Here is an 18881-nt window from a genome sequence, read left to right on the forward strand (position 1 = left end):
CATAGCTCTGGCTGTCCTGGAATTCACTCTATAGACCAGGCTGGCCTGAAACTCACAGAGCTCAGCCTGTCTTTGCCTCCTGAGTGCTGGGATTAAAGGCCTGTGTCACCGTGCCTGGCTAAGATGTTATAGTTATATAATTTATCTTTAAGAAACAAAAACATCAGGATGTATATATGAAGAAAAACAGTCACTCTGATTGTCTTTGACTCAAAAAAAGAAAAACAAAAAAATAAAAAATAAAAAAGGGTTTCACATGACATTAAAGCCAGGATCTCATTATGTAGCTCAGACTGGCTTGTCTTCCTGTCTCTTGTCCCATTATATGTGAGCCATCATGCCCAGCTTGAATGGGAGGTGTTTGCTGGTTTGTTTTGGGATGGAGCCAGGACCTTGCACACGCTAGGCAAGCACTCTACTGTTGAACTACACCCCCCGGCCTATAACTTGATAGTGTCACTTGTGTGGATCTCACTAGCAGAAAATAAATAAAATAAGGCGTAGGTTAAATTTAGAATATCAGGTTCATAGGGGCTGGAGAGATGGCTCAGTGGTTAAGAGCACTGGCTGCTCTTCCAGAGGTCCTGAGTTCAATTCCCAGCAACCACATGGTGGCTGACAACCATCTGTAATGAGATCTGGCACCCTCCCCTGGCGTGCAGGCACACATGGAGGCAGAATGTTGTATACTTAATAAATAAATAAATCTTTAAGAATATCAGGTTCGTGAATAATTTGATATGTATTTAAATCTCTATAAGTGTACCCAAAATATATGGTACAGTTGAGATAAATTATCTTTATGTAACTCATCAGTATGTAAATACATATCAGTAAAAAGCAGTAAATACAAGTCAGTAATAATCTCCAACTTTAATAATTGGTCTTCACCATGGCCTCCATAAGGATTATCGGAGCCAGAGTAAACATTGATCCACTTCTTACTCGTTGTTTCATTTGTTGTTGCCCCTCTCCCACCGTCCTGTCTTCCTCTTTATCTATTTAATCCTCTCTAATGGCAGTGGGGGGAGGGGAGCAGTCGGAACCCCCAGTACATCCCCTGTGTCTTGCCGGATGACATTTCTGCTTCTCCGCTCCTTAGATGGAAGGGCCGCACTCCAGGATGACATCCTTATCTTTCGGCCAGTTGCCTTCCCGCCCCGAGATCTGGGTTCCCATGATCCAGGCACTCTATTTATTTTCTTAGCTAGGAATTTCCAGAGCCCCAGCTGGGGTGCCCTTTGCCTTCCCCAGCAGCTGGCTTCGATTTAATGAGCTGGCTGAGTTTGAGTGGCCAAGGAAGGGTTTCCCTCGCTGGAAGGACTGACGGTGTTTCCTGTAAAGTAAGTAAATGCCAGTGTCTGGGTGGCTCCAGGAAAGGGCCTTCCCAGCCGCCTCCCTTGTGATCGGGGTCTAGGGCACAGTCCTCAGCCTTCCTGCTCAGTTCTTCTTTAGTTTGGGGATAACCAGCAGTGAAGAAGGAATGTATTTCAAATCACACACATGCACCTTTTCAGTCCCTGGAATTTTTTAGTTCCTTGTCCACTGGGGACAGCTGAGCAAGCCTGTTGGTGAACCTGCATTGTCCTTCTGGATTTCCAGTTACCCAGGGCCCCATTGTGTCTGATTCTCCACTTTTCAGTTTGCTGGTTGGACGGCAGAGCTGTGGTTTTAGCAGATGGGAGAGAGCTTCAAGGGCTTCAGTACCACTTTGAGAGTTCAGATGGTTTTCATTTCTGCGTTTAGCAAGGGCTTTAGGCACGTTTTAGATTCCCCCTAAATATTTATATTTATTACGTATCTGTAGAATTTATATAAGTATTTATTACATATTTATAGAAGAACTCGGTTTTGCACTGTTTTGATTGAACAGAAAAAGGCCCACAATTGCAGGCTTCTGGAACTGGGTTTCCTTAAGCAATGTCATATAGTCACCAAAGCCCATACACCCTGCGGCTCCCTGTGAGCAGAAGAGAACCAGCTCCAGAGATGTCAAGTGACATTCTTCTGAAGGAATTTCACTGCCTGCTTACAGAGGGAATGAGGGCTCTCATATAGGACCTTTACCCTTTCCCACATCGCTAAGACTTTACAAAAACACTGTTAACATTTTTTCTATGGTTTGTTTCAGATAAACAAGATATACTATAAATTCTATAAATTTAACAGTGACATATAGTGGGATTTTTATTTTATCTTATTTTTTATCCAGGATCTCATATAGCCCAGGCTGGCTTCAGTGTAGCTGAGGAAGATGTTGACCCCCCCCCCAATCTTTCTTTCTCCAGCTCTGTAGAGCTGAGATTATAGGCAGCAAAGTGTGATTTGAATGATTTGAAAATCAGAAGCACCAAAGGGCATTTGGTTACGGATTCACCTTAGTTAATGTTTACTTTTTTACAAAAAGGAAACGGTAATTTATTCCTTTAGTACTTATGTATCAGATTTTATGTTCAGATATTTGTTGGTGGTTTTTATTTTATTTTATTTTATTTATTTTGGGTTTATTTAGTTTTATTAGGGAAGAAGAAATGCCACAGTAAAGCTTAGGAAACAATTCAGAAACGACTTTAGTGCTCTTGTGATTTCAGAACAGCCAGTGATACAAACAGACATGGGCGCCTGTCTTCAGGGAGTCCAGTGTCTATTTCTATAGCCTGGCCCCAGACATCACCTCTAGTCTATGTTGTTGACCTGGCTCCCCCTTGCTCTATGGAAAGTGCTTGTCAGGGAGGGAGGTTCCACAGTTCAGGGGAGTGTGTATTTGGATGTTTTGTTTTCTTTCGGGGAGTGGTGTATGTATGATAATGTGTATGTGTAGTATGTATATGTATGCAACACACATGTGTCATGGCACATGTGAAGATGAGAGAAGAGCTCCCACCCCTTTTGAGTTAAGGACCTTCCTTGTCACTTCTGTATTCTCCTGTCTCTGTCTTCCTGTAGGAGTGCTGGTATTATAGACGTGTACTATCCTATCTGGTCTTATGTGGGTTCTAGGCATCCAAATTCACCTAGGTTTGAGTGGCAAACACTTTACACACTGAGCCATCTTCCCAGACCCTAACAGTGCATTTTTTAAAAAAAAAAAAATCTCAGCACATGGCTCAGAACTTAATAGCTCATTGCATTCCTAAATCTCAAAATTCTTTGTTAAAAGAAATCAGTTGATTGATTGATTGATTAATTAATTGTATGTTAACTGGAAGAGGTACTCACATTTTGTTGTACATATGGAGATCAGAGGACAACTTTTGGGAACCTAAAAATTCTAAGATGCTCAGAGTTCTACCTAAAAGACAGATAACGTTGGCTGGATGTTTCTCCCAGCCCCCACTGAAATCAGTGATTAACCTTTGGCACAGAAGGCCAAGGACTTTGCTATCTTTAACCTGCAAACTCCTGTACAAATGTGGGTTCTGGCTGGAGTTACCACAACACCTGAGTTAAATATTCTCTGCCTAAGGCAAAAAAGCCTTCGTTCCTGGCAGTGACTTTTCCTCCTCATGCTGGACCCAGTGAGTTGCTTTCCGGTTAAACAGTGACTAAAGAAGCACTCCATTAACCAGAACTTCCCCTCATCTCCAGCTCTCTTCTGCTTTTGGAGGTCGAGGGAGACAAGAAGAACACAAACCAATCATGTCAACATGCAGCCATTTATGAAGTGCTTCCCGTTGCCTAGCAATGTGTTGCACAGATAAGTGGGCCCAAATCCTTGCCACCCGGGCCTTAGTGCTTGCTGTTTTACTCGTTTGGCTCGTGGGGACAGAGTTTACAGTGGTAGCAGAGCCAATGTGAAGCATCTTCTCTGCTGGGTACAGCTGATGTGGAGTTTACTGTTCTCTTCTAAAGCTAATCGCGGAAGGGAGGGCTTTTCTCCTGCAGTGTCTTTTGAGTGTGTAGTTTCTGTGTGTGCGAGCGCGTGTGCGTGCATGTATGCGCGAGCTCGAGGCTGACATCGGTGTCTTCATTCTCTCTCCACATTATTTATGATTTTTTTTTACTATTTTTAAATTATATGTAGATGCATTTCTCTGCTTGTGGATATGTGCACATGAACACACGTGCCCTTGGAGATCAGAGGTGTCCAGGTTCTGGAGCTAGATTTACAGAGGGTTGTGAGGTTGCCTGATATGGTGTTGGGAACTGAACTCACATCCTCTGGAAGAGCAGCAAGTGCTCTTAGTCACTGAGGCTTCTCTGGCCAGTTCTGCCTTATTTTTGAGAAAGGATCTCTCACCTACCTTATTATTTGAGAAAATATCATTCATTATTTGCATACTTTAGATGGCAAACCTCAGGGTTCCTCGTGTCTGCCCCATAGCCTTGAGGTTATAGGCATGTGCCTGCACACCTGACTTTTATGTGAGTGCTGGGGATCTGAGCTCAAGTCCTCATATTTGTATACTGATAGGGTCCCATGTGGCCCAGGCAGGCCTGCTACTTGGTATGCAGCTAGGAATGCCCTTGTGCTTCTGTCTGATTTTCCTACTTCTACCCACTCCCCCCAATACTGGGATTACAGATGCATGCCACCACACACAGCTTTGTCCAATTTCTTATGCTCACTTAAGGTGTGAGTTGTGGAGACTCGGTAATTTGGGGTTGAGAACCATTCTCTTGAACATTTTATTAGCTTAAAATTGATCCTGCGAACATCTCTAACTCGGTTAGCCTTGTGTTCTGTTTTGGTGAGTTTGTTCTGTTTTCAGTTTTTCTACTTAGCGTCTTTGAGTTCTACAGGATTGTCAACACCTTTTATTTCTTGGTGATTTTCTTGTCAGTCATCAAAGCAATTGTGTGGCGGGGGGCGGAAGCCTTCCTAGGGCAGCAATAGCAGAATGAGATTTAGGGAGCATGTCCAGATGATGAAATTCTTTCTGAATGGCAGCTTTTGCTACAAATAAGCAAAAGAAGACAAATGTAGAAATTGTCACTTGTGGTTGCTGTAATCAAGGCTTCTACGCAGCTTTTCAAAGCCAAATTGCAGGGAGCTTCCCTCCCGGGCAGAGGATGCTTGTGCCCTTGGGAATTTTCATATGCACCTCATAAAAAGCACCAGGCATCGATATGACCGCCTGTGACTGCCTCATACCCTCCTGTCCCCTCAGTCCCCACTGCTGGAGTGCATTCTGCATGCTTCTCAGCAACACTGAATCTTGGATTCGGAACCTTTCAAGGAACTCATCTTGAACTTAGTGGCCTGATAGAATGTCACTGCCTAGTGTTCAAGGCCATTTTGCGATGTCTCCCTGACGTAATTTCTGTGCACTATTCTGTACTGCTTCCTTGTGTTCTGCTCTGTAAGCTGTGTTAGAAGCCTCTGTGGGAACTCTGGCTCAGGTGCCACGAGAACAGCTTGTTAGGACCAGAAGGAGGAGACGAGTTTACCTGCAAATCAGGCAACACTTGCCAGTAACATCTGTGAGGGGGACCAGGCGCCTCACTTGTTATGTAAGTTAATTCACAGAGAGGATCATATTAGGAAAAGGCAGAGCATGTTACCTTATAAGGAGGGAGAAGAGAGCAAGTTGTGACTGAGCTTTTGTGTGTGTGTGTGCGCGCGCATGTGTGTGTGTGTGTGTGTGTGTGTGTGTGTGTGCGTGTGTGCAGGGGAAGAGGGTACTGGGAATGGAAGCCTCTGAGTTATATCTAGGCTAGTAGTCTTTTCTTTCTTCACATGTAGAATATCTCCTCTCTGAGGCCAGGCCCTATGTGTAATCTTAGTTGACAAAAGTGACTGTTGGCTGCCGCAGCTAGATAAAAAACCCCTGGCGAAAGCCATCTGTATGTGCTCTGAGCAGTCTTTGTGTAGGAGGGACATCTTGCTTTAGGTAGATACTGTTTTACAACTTTACATTTACTTATTTTATATTTTTAAATTGTTATGCACATAAATATTTTCCTTGTGTGAAGGTATATGTATCATGTGCATGCTCGGTGCCCACAGAAGTTAGAGGAGGGCTTTGGATCCCCTAGAACTGCGGCTGTGGATGGTTGTGAGCCACCATGTGGGTGTTGGGGATTGCACCCAGTTCCTCTGCAAGTGCTCTTAACAGCTGAGCCATCTCTCTATCCTCAACAGTTTGACTCTTCAACAGGTATTGCAGTTGTTACTGAGACTCAGTTTTTTCCCATTGTAAGGAGGTGTTTTCAGGTCAGAAATGACATGTAAAGTGGGCGGTTCCCAACCAGCTTTGGGGAAATAGATAGTTCGTCGTTTTTCCATTAGTGAGCATGCAGCACTTCACATGCACGTAGCATGTATCTATCCATAGTGATGGCTTGGTTTCTTTCCTTCTTTTTTATGGGGGTGGGCATCTCATTTATTTATTTATTTATTTAATTTATTTATTGTTTTTTTTTTTTGAGACAGGATTTCTTTGTAGCTTTGGTGCCTGTGGGTATTTGATTGATTGATTGAATTGATTGATTGATTTTTCGAGACAGGGTTTCTCTGTAGCTTTGGTGCCTGTCCTGAAACTAGCTCTTGTAGATCAGGCTAGCTCGAACTCACAGAGATCTGCCTGTCTCTGCCTCCAGAGTACTGGGATTAAAGGCGTGCACCACCACCACCCGGCCATTGGTTTGGTTTTCTGAGACCTGTCCTTTCGAGAGGACAGTTACGTAGGGCTCTTTCATTGCCCAGTTTGGGAGGGTAAGAGCTGAGGAGCCCATTCCTCCTGTAATTGGTAAAGCCTGGTTTTGGGTGTGGATAGTAGAACTAACATCCACCTCACTGTTGTCCAGACAGTAACAGAGGATTGGAAGGACCAGCCTAGTGCCTTTTCTGTTAGAACACTTCTCCTGTTACCCCACAGTTAGCACGCAAATACACATTTTTGAATTTAACCTTGAGAACAATTTATTAAATTAAGTATTATTAATCTCTTTATAAATCAGTAAAATGAAGCAGACAAATTAAACGCTTTCCTAATTTAAACAGCTCTGGCTAAGTTTGGTCCAAATCTGTTTCTTCTGACTCTGGCCAGCTTCCAGCAGCTGCCAAGCACTGCCTGAAGCTCAAGTCAGAATGGGTCCTAGATACCAAATAAGCCAGAGTCACGCTGCCCGGAACCTGGATGTTGTTTTTGTTGTACATAAACACATGTGTATTAATTATGCATATTAAAGAACTAATGATGTTATATGCCCTACTATTTCAGGTAATCTTGTTTGATAGATGACATAAATTTAAAATAAATACTTTGGTTGGTTATTTGTTTTCAGCTTTGTACTATCTTTCGTCTTTTGGAGGTTTTATTCTTAAAGAAAATCTACCTCAGGAATTGACAGTATATTATCAGATGCTTGGATACAGATTTGATATCTGATTTTTTTTTAAAGGGAGGAGGGATTAGAGAAAAGGAGGTGATATTATCCTGTGTGCGCAATAGGAGTGAGGTAGCTTCATGGTTAAAACAGTTAGATACTAACGAGCCTTGGCTTCATAGTGTGAATTCGGGGGCTATTGGTTTTGGGCCTGTGTGTATAAGTTCCACTTCAGTTATTAAACATTTAGAAGGGAGGTCTTCTCAGAAAAGATAATGTTTTCAGTGTTTCGTATTGACTTTGGGGTAAGTCTGTATACTTGCAGTGAAATTTGAAAATTTAAGGAAAACAAGCAATTTTTGAATAAGCCAGTCTTATGAATTGAGGCATTTAGGTTATTATGTATTTGCAAAAGACACAAAGTATTTTTTAGTGAATGGAGTCTGTGTTCTCTCATTCCTGAGCATGGTATTGCCTACACTGTAAAGGTCTGTGTAACGTAGGCTGTGGCGAACAAGTTGCCTCAGGGATTTCCTAGCTTGGGAGCTGGAGCTGTGTGGGACTGTCTATGAAAGCAGACAGCTCTGCTGCGTGGGGACCCACCCTGCTGCCATTCATGAACTGTAGAGGCCCCTGTTCAAAGACTTTCCTAGGTTTGTTTTTCTGCCTCACACAGTACTTACTGTTTAGTCTCATTTACCTGCGTGTGGCCCAGCCCTGACCCTCCAGGGAACAGACGATGCTTCCATGGTGATTTCTCAGTGGGTTCACACTATACAGTGACCCCTTCAGAAAGAGTGGGGTGGCTCTGTCCCGGGCTCGCCCTTCTTTCAAGGTTCTGTATTTATAAATCTTTGTAATGACACTTTGCTTTTATCTAATGAGTTTGGGAATCTGCCCTGTTTTGAATTCTCTAGATTGTCTAAGGGAAGAGCTCCAAATTCACTGGATGCCACAGTCAGGCAGCTTTGTTTGGGTTCTGTAGACGTGACCATATTTGGGAAACACAAATGAGCCAGTTTTCACTTTTAGAGCTTGTCTTGGTTAACAATGCATGGCTAAGAATCCCTGTATGCCCCGAGTGGCACATACAAAGAGGTTTCGAAGTTGCTCAGGGCTCTGGAATGCTCCAGGCAGAGGAGCAGGGAATTGGCAGAGGGCAAGGTTAGGGTCTAAGGGAGGGACTGTGTGTGTTGTCACCTGGCAATTCCTGTAAATCTCTTAAAATGAAGTATTTGGTGCAGTTGCTTCTTTAGGAAGTCTGGCAGAACCTTCAAGTCATTCTGTGGCCCCCGAGTCCTCATAAGGACTACACTGGAGGAGCCTGGCCTCACAAGCAAAGGCAGTTGATCTGATTAATGTTAGAATTCTGAACTTGAGATCGCCACTGTTAATCCACTGGAAGAAGGTATTGTGTGGAGTTCTCATAGACAAGATTATGAGCAACACTTTTCAGTGTATCTGCTAGAATATTTTCTCCGGAAAGTTCTAAAAGTTACGCAGTTATATATCAGATATCAAGTATGAGCTAAGAAAAATGAATTTTGATGAAGAAAATTGTCTTTCAGGTTGAACATCCCTGATCTTGAAGCCCTGGATCTGAAATGCTCTAGAACCTAAAACCCCTTGACTGCTAACATGACAAAAGACCTCATGTGATGGTTTGCAGTTAAATGTAAGCATGCTGAAAATATCTACAGGTGGATTAGGCATATAGACATTAGGTGCAATGCAACACCAGTGGATTTCATGTAGCCCTTAGACCCCTCATTTATCCTATTTGCAAACACTCAAAACTGTAAAACTCCAGAGTACTTTAGTTTCGCACATCTCAAGTGAACAGTTTTGATGGTGCTTTTGTTTGCTTGTTTTTGTTTTATTTTGTCAACACAAACCAGAGTCACCTGGGCAGAGGGCCCCTCAAATGAGGAGTTGATTCCATCAGATTGGCTTATGAGCATTTTCTTGATTTCTGATAGGTGTAAGAAGGCCTATCCCGCTGTGGGTGGTGCTATCCGAACCCTAGGCAGGGGCCCTGAAAGCTTGGGAATGGACCACCTTGCCAAAGTATGCTGCACATAGTTAGGGTGTCGGAAACACATGCGAGGAGGCAGAACTGGAAGGGTCACTCGACTGTGCTCTTCTGGGTCCTGTGGCATGTTAAGATCATTGTTTTCTACAATGGGACCTTTGGGATAAGTTTAGAAATTATGCAATTGGTTAATCGAAAATTTTTTATATTTATTCATTCTTTCATTCTTCCTAATTGCACTTTGTCCAGATTGTCAATAGAAGAACTGTCTGGCTTTGTTACATCTTCTGGGCACACCTCTCGTCCTACATCTTGTGATAGTCTTAGAGACAACAGTAGAGCCAGACACTGTCCTCATGCATAGGAGGTTCTCAAGGAACACCGTCTTACACCAGTAGACTTTGCTGATAAAATTTTTTCTTTTCTGTGGTGCCTAACTAACTTATGGGCCTAGAGGGACTCTTGCTGGGATCAGATACAGGAGCTCTTTCTTGCTCAAGTCAGGACATGGCAGTTGTGGGCTGGGATGGATCTGAGGCTTTTTGTTTGTTTGCTTGCTTTTGTTTTTCTGTGTAGCTTTGGAGCCCGTCCTGGAACTCGTTCTGTAGACCAGGCTGGCCTTGAGATCAGTCTCTGCCTCGTGAGTGCTGGGATTAATCTGAGGCTTATTAGGGTAAGATCATGGTCTAGAACTTCTAGGGTGAGCAGACTGGTGGGCATGAGGCTACACAGGCAATGAAAATGAAGAATTAGGAAGACTATCTCTTCCAGGTATGGGGGATACCAAGGAGGAAGAGAGAATGGTACCCTTAGTCACTCTCAAGGGACAGATCTTCCCTTACCAGCATTATTGGATGTTTGTGCTACCTCAGCTTCATAGTAGATATTAGGAACCAGAGATGAACACTGGCCATCCTATCAGCCAGGTAAGTGCTGTCTGGTGGGCTTCTTGTGAGGCAGCTGAGACAGGGAAGCAAGGGGGTGATGACGAATGGACTCAGCCGGGCCTCAAAGCTCATTACCTGGACTTTGAATTGTGCAGTGAGGGTGGGTACCATTGGAAGCTTCTAAAGTGATGCAGTTTGTTAGGTAACCATGGAGGGCTGGAATTCAGCACGCTAGAGGCAGAGGCTGTCCTCAGGAAGTAGATGAGCAACAGGAGGCAAGTGTGGAGAAGGGCTGGAGAGATGGCGCAGTGGTCAAGAGCTCTTGCTCCATTTCCAGTCCTAAGCCACATTCTTTGCTGGGTGGCTCTCAACTACCTGTAACTCCAGTTTCAGGGAATCCAACACCCTCTTCTATAAGTAAATAAAAATACAAAATAAATCTCTAAAACAAAGACGTTGGTAGAAGGGAGACTTAAAACAAAACAAAATAAAACCACAACTCAGTTTTTGTCCCCGAGCAGTAAAGAGGTGGACAAAATTCCAGGCTTATGAACCCTTTAATTTGTAGCCACAGAACCTACTATCAAAGGGCAGCTCAGGAAGTGGAAGTTAATGAAACTGCTCAAGAGCACAGTTGCCCTGGTTGACATGACAGGTGGGGAGTGGGTGGGCGAGTGCCTGCCCAGCAGCCTGAGGGGGCTCATGAAGCCTCCTCCCAGCACAGTTGGGAAACCATGGAATTAGTCCAGAGGGCCTGTGAACCGTCTTGTTCTGACCCTCCGGATGAACCCTGAAGGAAATGAGTGTGAAGTTGGAAAGGAGCAGGGCCCAGCTCAAGACCCTGTGGCCATGAACTCCTAGAAGATCCACAGAAGCCCCGTTCTACCAGGAGGATCCTTGTTGCCCAATATAAGACAGCATTTGGTGATACTCGGAGTCAGACGGTGTTTGTGGGAGGGAAGAAGGGGTTGGCTGTCTTAACTGTGGTCGGAAGACCTCAGAGGCCCCGACTAGTACAGAAGCTGATGGACTTGGCTGAGCGTGTTCACGGGAGACATTTCTGAAAGCCGTTTCAGATAATTGGTTAGAACGGAAACTGGGTTGGAGGGACTCCAGGAGGAAATGGGAGGACGTAGAGGGGTGGCCCCTTTGACATGTTTTCCTAGTGCTCCCTCCCCAGAAACCATCAGCCTGTTGTGTTCCAAGCCTCCAGCCGAGTCTTGGGACTCCAGATCGAAGCTAATGTCAAGGCCAACCCTCTCCTCATTTCTTCCCCTTGAAAGGAGGTGCCGGCAGCTTAGTGTTTGTCCTTTGCTCTTTCTGAAGAGCCTTCTGCCCTCCCTCTAATAATGCAGAGAGAGAATTTGAAGAGAAATGACATTAATAGCGATTGAGAAGGTACCGGTGAGAAATTGGAGAGATGGGCCGCTCAGGCTGGGGGATAAGCAAGTACAGGGAAACAGGGCTAGACATAATTTTGGGGCTTTGCGAGCTGTCTGCTCTTTTTTATTGGAAATAGCTGCCTGGACATGAAGCCAATCCCAGATTGGATTTCAAAGATTGAACATAGCAACCGGAGTAAAATAGAAGAGAGTCTTGTCTATTTGAAGGAAAGATCCTGCAGGTAGGTCCTCTTGTCTGAGCAGGGACAAGGACAAAGCCCATGATTGCATACTCAGCACTGAGAGGGGGGTGTATCCCTTCCCTTCCAGTTTATAGTCTTTTGGGTTAGGGACAGAGAGGAACCCTGCAGGCAAAGCACCACGGTGCCAGAGTGTGGTGTGTGAGAGGTTACCCGAGGCTCCGTCTCTCATAATATCTGTGCCTGATCTTGAATCCATTTCTCCAGATTCAGTTGCCCTCACTGTGTGTCCCCAGACTGTTCACATATGGGCCTTTCCTTCGTGGCCAATAACTCATGGTTGGTTATTTAATTTCGTTTCAGCTGGAAGCGTGAGTGTGACTTTTGCCTTTTAGAGGATTATTCCTTCTTTGTCTTCAAAGCTTGTCTTAGAATGACAGGATTTAGAAGCAGAGAGGTCTCCAGGAGAACCGTTGATTCTCTGGATCATCATTCTGAACTCTGGCTACCACACAGCTTGTTCCTTTGGTGGAATGTCTGTGTTGATGCCGCAGGGTTTTGCCCAAGTATGGTTAGGCCTGCAGCTCCAGGTGTAGGATGGTGGCTTGACTCTCACTGGCCCACCCAAGCTGGGACACTCTAGGTTCCTGCAACTACAAGGATGTAAATGACCAGTTGGTTGGTTTTGCCACGACGTGCAATCATTTATTCTTTTTTGGCTTTTACCCAAATGTGCCTGGACTGGGAGAGGGCTTATTTAGAGATTTTGAAGCTGTGCCATTTGTTCAGCCAAATCATGTTTTAGAGCACGGCTTGAAAGTAAATTTTAACTATTAAGTATCAGAGGGTGTGTGTGTGTGTGTGTGTGTGTGTGTGTATTCACGAGCATATATGAGAAGGCCAGAGGTCAACACAAGGTACCTCTGTCAATCACTTTTCTACCCTATTTTTGAGACAGGGTCTCTCATTGACCCTGGAGCTAGTCTAGTTGGCTAGCACACCTTGGGAATCCTCCTGCCTCCACCTCTCCAGCACTGGCCTTTTGGGTACCATGCATTTTATGTTGTGATGGGGAGCCACTCTCCAGTCCCTGTGTTAGGTGGCAAGTACTTTACTGACTGAGCCATTTCCCCATGGCTAGTATCAGAGGTTTATTATGTAAAATAAACATTTGAGTTCTACATCTGGTATACTACCTTTATTATTGTTTAAAAAGTCTTCACTTCATAGCAGAGAGGACTGATGGCCAGTGCGCAGCTGCCTTTTTCTGTTTTATACAGTCAGGGAAAATGCAGTCTAGGAATGCTGATATCCACAGTGCATAGGTCTCCTTCCTCCGACCAGATAATTAACATAATATCTCACAGGTTTGCCCAGAGGCCTGCAGTCCTCAGTTCTGTCAAGCAGACAATTCACACTTGTGACATTTTTGTGGTATCATGTTCTTTGGTCTTGTTTACTGCTACTCCCATTCTTTTTTGCCCTTTGTCCCTGGTTCCATAACTCCTTCCAGTTGTACTTTTACACTTTTTCTTCAAGTGAAACAAAACTACACTAAATTCTACCTATGAAACAAAACATTTTTGGGGGGAATCTGGTTTGTTTCATTTATTATGATCTCTAGTTTTGTTTTCCTGCAAAGGACATAATTCTTTGTAGCAAAATACTTCTTCATTTTTGGCTTATAACTCATTCTTTTTTATTTCTAATTTTTATTTAGCTCTACATTTTTATCTGCTCCCCTCCCTGCCTCTCCCTTATCCCCTTCAACCCTCTCCCAAGGTCCCCATGCTCCCTATTTACTCAGGAGATCTTGTCTTTCTCCACTTCCCATGTAGATTAGATCTATGTATGTCTCTCTTAGTGTCCTCATTGTTGTCTAAGTTCTCTGAGATTGTGATTTGTGGACTGGTTTTCTTGCTTTATGTTTAAAAACCACTTATGAGTGAGTACATGTGATAATTGTCTTTCTGGGTCTGGGTTACCTCACTCAATATGATGTTTTCTAGTTCCATCCATTTTCCTGCAAAATTCAAGATGTTATTTTTTTCAGCTGTGTAGAACTCCATTGTGTAAATGTACCACATTTTTCTTATCCATTCTTCTACCGAGGAGCTTTTAGGTTGTTTCCAGGTTCTGGCTATGACAAACAATGCTGCTATGAACAATTGAGCATCCTTTGGATATATACCCAAAAGTGGTATTACTGGGTCTTGAGGAAGGTTGTTTCCTAATTTTCTGAGAAATCGCCACACTGACATCCAAAGAGGTTGTACCAGCTTACACTCCCACCAGCAATGCAGAAGTGTTTCCTTTACCCCACAAACTCGCCAGCATAAATTGTCATTCATTCACGCATTGACACATGCCTAGGCTTCCATAAGCTGACTCTTGTGAAGAGTAGCCTGAGAACCAAGGCGGGAGGTGCCGTCATATAGGAGTTCTCTTCTTGGGTTTTGGAAGAGCCTCTACAGTGGTTTCCACAGTGTCCTCACTAGTTTCCTTTCCCACCAGTGGTACGTTGAATTGTCACTAGCATTTGGGTTTTGATTCTTGATGGTAGCCTTTCTGTTGGAATATCATTGTCCATCCTGTCAGCTGTGTGTGTCTTTGCCAGTGGAGTGAGTTTCCAGCAGGAAGCAAACAGCTCAATCTTATTTTGGGAAACATCCAGTCAGTTCCTCGCGTCTTTAGATTTAGGAGACTCTTGAAAGGTTGACCTGGTTTCTTCTTTGTTGTATTCTTACTCAGATTTGATGTTTTTACCAAGTTAGCAATGTTTGGACATATCCTAATTTGTGTTTGTGAGTCTGTCCTTGTGAGAATGGATCTTCATAAGCTCTGATGCTTCTGTATTTTTATCTTCTTGGTGTAATATTCCTTATGACACACATGAACTTAACAGTTATGAATTGCTTTGGTTTTATTCTTCCCAGTAAAAGCCCTCAATTTTTCAGCTGTAAAGGCTATCTATTTTGGATAAAGTAATCTTGGTTGGCAGTTACTTTGTTTGGGGGATTAAAAGCTACCAGTTCATACTCTGCTGGGTTTAGCGATTTTTGTGGAGAAGTTTGCTGTTGTTTGAATGGGCTCATGTTTGTAAGGGGCTTTCAATGTTCTTGCTTTGTTCTGTTTTCTTGACGTTTTAATTATATGACGTGCAGGAATCTTTCTGGTTTTATACTTTGGATATTCTAAAGGACTAATGTTTAGATGGCCATTTCTTTCCTCAGGTATACAGATGTTTCTGCTATAATTTTAAAAACATTTTTAAAAATTTATGTATATGTGTGTGTGTTTGAATGCTATGTGTATGAGTGTGTGCATGTCCACCTACAAAGGCCAAAGAGGCCATTGGATCTCCTGGAGCTTCAATGATAGGTGGTTGTGATCTGCCTAACACAGATAGGTGCTGGGAACCAAACTCTGGTCCTCTAGAAAAGTAGCGAGTGCTCTTATCCACAGGCCCATCTCTCCAGCCCCTCCTTGAACAGCTTTTCTGTGTGTTTTGACTGTGTCTTCTTTCTTTTTTCTACACTATAGATTATAGATTTGGTCTGTTAATTGTATCCCAGAGACCTTAGTTGTTATGGTCATAATTACATTTTAAATTGTTTCTGAATGTCATAGGTCTTCAATTTTATTTTCAATCCCTGGTAGTCTTTCCACGTGTGGTCTGCTGATTGGGTGATGTTTCCCACTGTGGTGTTTCTTTTTGCTTTAAGCTTCCCATATCCACGATTTGCCTAACATTTTTCTTTCAGAATCTGTCTCTGCATTTGTAATTAAAGTTGTTTAATTTTCTTACCCAAATCCTCGATTGATTTCTGCATTTCACCTGTCTATTTACTTGACTCCTCTTTGAGGTTCGATGATGTTGAAAACCAGACTTGATTTTTTTTTTTTGTCTAGCATTTCACATATTTCATTATACTTGAACTCAGTTACTGGGGTTTCAAATGTTTGAAGGAGTCATGTGACCTTACTTTCTCACATTGAATTTCTGTGTTGCAATTACACATCAATTGGAATGGATCTATCTTCTTTTTTTTACATGGGAGTGTTCTTGTGAGTAGCCTTCTCTTGAGGGTTCAGTCGCCACTTCCCTCTGGGGAGGAGAAAGCATGAGGTGTCTGTGTGGAAGGAGCTCAAAGCCTTTACTCCAAAGCCTGTTAAGTCATTGGTGAGAGAAATGAAAGAAGACCTGGCTGAAGGGAGAGACCATGCTCAGTGGCCAGAGAATCCAATATTGTAAAAACATTAATTTCCCCCCCCCAAGTGAATATAGAGTCTACAAAATCCCAAGTAGAAATCCAACAGACCTTTTCTTTCTTTAATCGAGGTCAGCCTGGTCTACAAGAGCTAGTTCCAGGACAGGCTTCAAAGCTACAGAAAACCCTGTCTCGAAAAACAAAACAAAACAAACAAACAAACAAATAAATAAAACAAAATGAAAAATGCAAAGGACCAAAAATGACCAAAAAGATTTTGAATAGGGATGAAGTAGGGAAACATATTAACTGATTTCAAGGTTATGTAAAAATAGTAATCAAGCAAGTGGGTTATTAGCTAGAGATAGCTCAGTGGCTAGAGTCCAGAAGAACACTTACACATATGTAGCCATTGTTTTCCAAAAGAGTCATACTAAACCAAACCTGTAACACTTTGACAAATAAATGCACCCTATAAGTACTACCAAAGTCACAACATATATATAGCATTTCCGTCGGCCCCAGAAAAGGTCCCTGTGTCTCCTTACGGTCAGGTATGTCACCCCAAGCTCCTAGGAACCACTGACTACTTACCATCACTATGGTCCCACTATTTTCTACAGACTGTACCACACATACATGCAACCTTTTGTGCCTGCCTTCTCCTGTTTAGTTACAGGTTTGGTGTGTGTGTCCGTGTGTCCGTGTGTGTGTGTGTGTGTGTGTGTGTGTGTGTGTGTGTATGTGTGTGTGCGTGTGTTTACATATAGTGTCCCATCTGAGTACAAATCAGGTCCAATCCTTCCTAGCTTCAGATGAGATTGGGTGCGCTTAAGGTGGTATGGTTGTAGACAGCATACCATCTCATATAGTGAAGACTAGCCTCAAACTTACTGTATAGTGAGGATGCACTCGAACTGGTGATCCTCCTGCATGCACTTCCCTGGGATTATAGGCGCACACCATTATACCCAACTTATTTGCCAAAACATGATGTTTGGTTTGAGCAACAATGTACATAGAGATTAGTCTTTGATTAAGGTACCCTTGATGCTCTGGGTTTGATCTTCACCATCAAAACCAACCAAACAAAACAAATGGACACCTTTTGTTGGAGACGAATGATAATAAAATGACAGCAAACACTTTAAGTTTCCTTTGGTTTGAGACCTTCTAATTCTGAGGGCTGTTTGCTTGGTCATTGGTGACAGTTTCTGCCCGTAAGTGAGGAGGGCAGGGCCGATTTAGGCTACCCCGTTTCCATGATCAACTCCAGCACAGTTGGGTGTGCTGTTTCGCCTCCCTGGGACCCATCCGTGAGCTAACACTACATCAGTGCTTGCTGTCATGAATCACATCAATTATTTAAAGCACCCGGAACATCTCCTGGTACATTGTGAGCTATCTGTAAACATCCCCTAATTACTTACTACCCTCTGATGATAGTTGTTTGTTTTCTTTCTTTTCTTTTTCTTTTCTTTTTTTTTTTTTACATTTACAAAATTGAAGTTTTTGGTTGACTTGTTGCTAGCAGAGACCTGGGATTGCGTCTAAACATAGTTGGTGACAAAAGCGAAGCAAGGAAGCTGTGTGAGATGCCCAAATCCCCCAAATCTATGACCAGCCATGAGCCGGAAGCCTGGCCACGTGGCTCCCAGTTCAGCTCTGTTTGACCAAGGGTTACAGTGTTTGCATTTTAACACTAACTGTGGGGATTTACCATCCGGCTGCCATTCATTCACGCCACTGTGTGCTTTTCTGCAGAGCCATCCGAAGCTGCAGCTTTAGAAGACTTGGCCCACTACCAGCATGAGTTCTGGTAAGTCATTTCAAACCCTCTTTCTCTTGACAAAGCTACAAAACTGTGGTTTGCTGAGATTTCCAGATACCTTAAGGTCCTCAACACTAACATCACTACTTACGGTGCAAACGATTTTCAGCACATGTGAAGAACTCTACCATACACTATGTATGCCGTGTCTGTCTTGACAGGAGCCCACTTCACTTTTAGTGGCATATAATCTACATACAATAAGCTGCTGTTATTTTCAGTAGGCATTTGATTAAACTTGGCATATTTCTATACTGTAGCGGCATTTCTGCATCAAGATGATTGATGCAAAACACACAGCTTAATCATAATCTTCCCCGGATGGGGGCTAACCCAGCACTTCCTTAATCCTGCTTGCAGAACAGCTAACTTATGCTTTTAAGAACCAAGATCTAAATAAATTAGTGTTTCAGGTATTTTTAGTCTTGGACTGGGATTGAAATCTTGGAGCAGGGAAGAGAGAGCTGGGACAGATCCCTGGGCTAATGCAGCTGAGGCTTGTCAGTGTCCAGCCTGGAGACATTTCCTTCCGGCAGTTGGTCCTACCTTGGCCTCCTGCACCTGCAGGTGGGGATGGGAGGCAGGGGATATGTGAGTATTTCTTTCAGAGTTCTTCTAATCCTGCACCGTATTGAGGGTATTTTCAGGGACCCCTGTAGATTAAAAGGCCTTTCCCATTTCTTTACATATTTGCTGGTTTAGCCAAGTCCTGAGCTGTGTGGGACAGTGTGTGGTGAGGCCTGGGAGGGCTGTGGAGTGGAGTGGCCTATGGCTGCACCCTTCCAAATGTACTTCCCGTGCAGCTCGGGTCTGTGCTGGGTGTGCCTTTGCTTTTCCTCTGTGAAGTGCGCACTGCAATGGTGCTGGTCCGCTGGGAGTTTCCTAGCCCGAGTGTAGCAGACTCTTAATAATGTGCCGTGCCTCCCCAAGTGGCTCTTACTCTTCTTAGCCCAGACTTCCTCCTTGCAGAGTGAGGTCTGTGGTTTGCCTTGGGCACCTTTTTTTTTTTTTTTTCTGTGCCAAAGCAGACACGGGTACTGCTTACTGACTCAGTTTCTTTTCTTTT

General features: G+C 43.4%; 1 protein-coding gene across 11 annotated transcripts in view; it reads left to right on the forward strand.

Annotated features, from left to right (window-relative positions):
• Positions 1 to 18881, forward strand: part of Sorbs1 (sorbin and SH3 domain containing 1) — a 218000-nt gene that overhangs the window by 91188 nt on the left and 107931 nt on the right. For all 11 annotated transcript variants that reach the window (XM_050144574.1, XM_050144513.1, XM_050144530.1 and 8 more), the window contains exon 3: positions 17749 to 17803. In XM_050144574.1, the coding sequence (XP_050000531.1) occupies positions 17794 to 17803 (10 nt within the window). In that variant the 5' untranslated portion in view covers positions 17749 to 17793. The remainder of the gene's footprint in view (positions 1 to 17748; positions 17804 to 18881) is intronic.

The sequence above is a fragment of the Alexandromys fortis genome, unplaced genomic scaffold (assembly GCF_014885135.2).
Source record: "Alexandromys fortis isolate MF-2015 unplaced genomic scaffold, M_Fortis_MF-2015_v1.1 scaffold_16, whole genome shotgun sequence".
In the NCBI taxonomy this organism is placed as follows: Eukaryota; Metazoa; Chordata; class Mammalia; order Rodentia; family Cricetidae; genus Alexandromys; species Alexandromys fortis.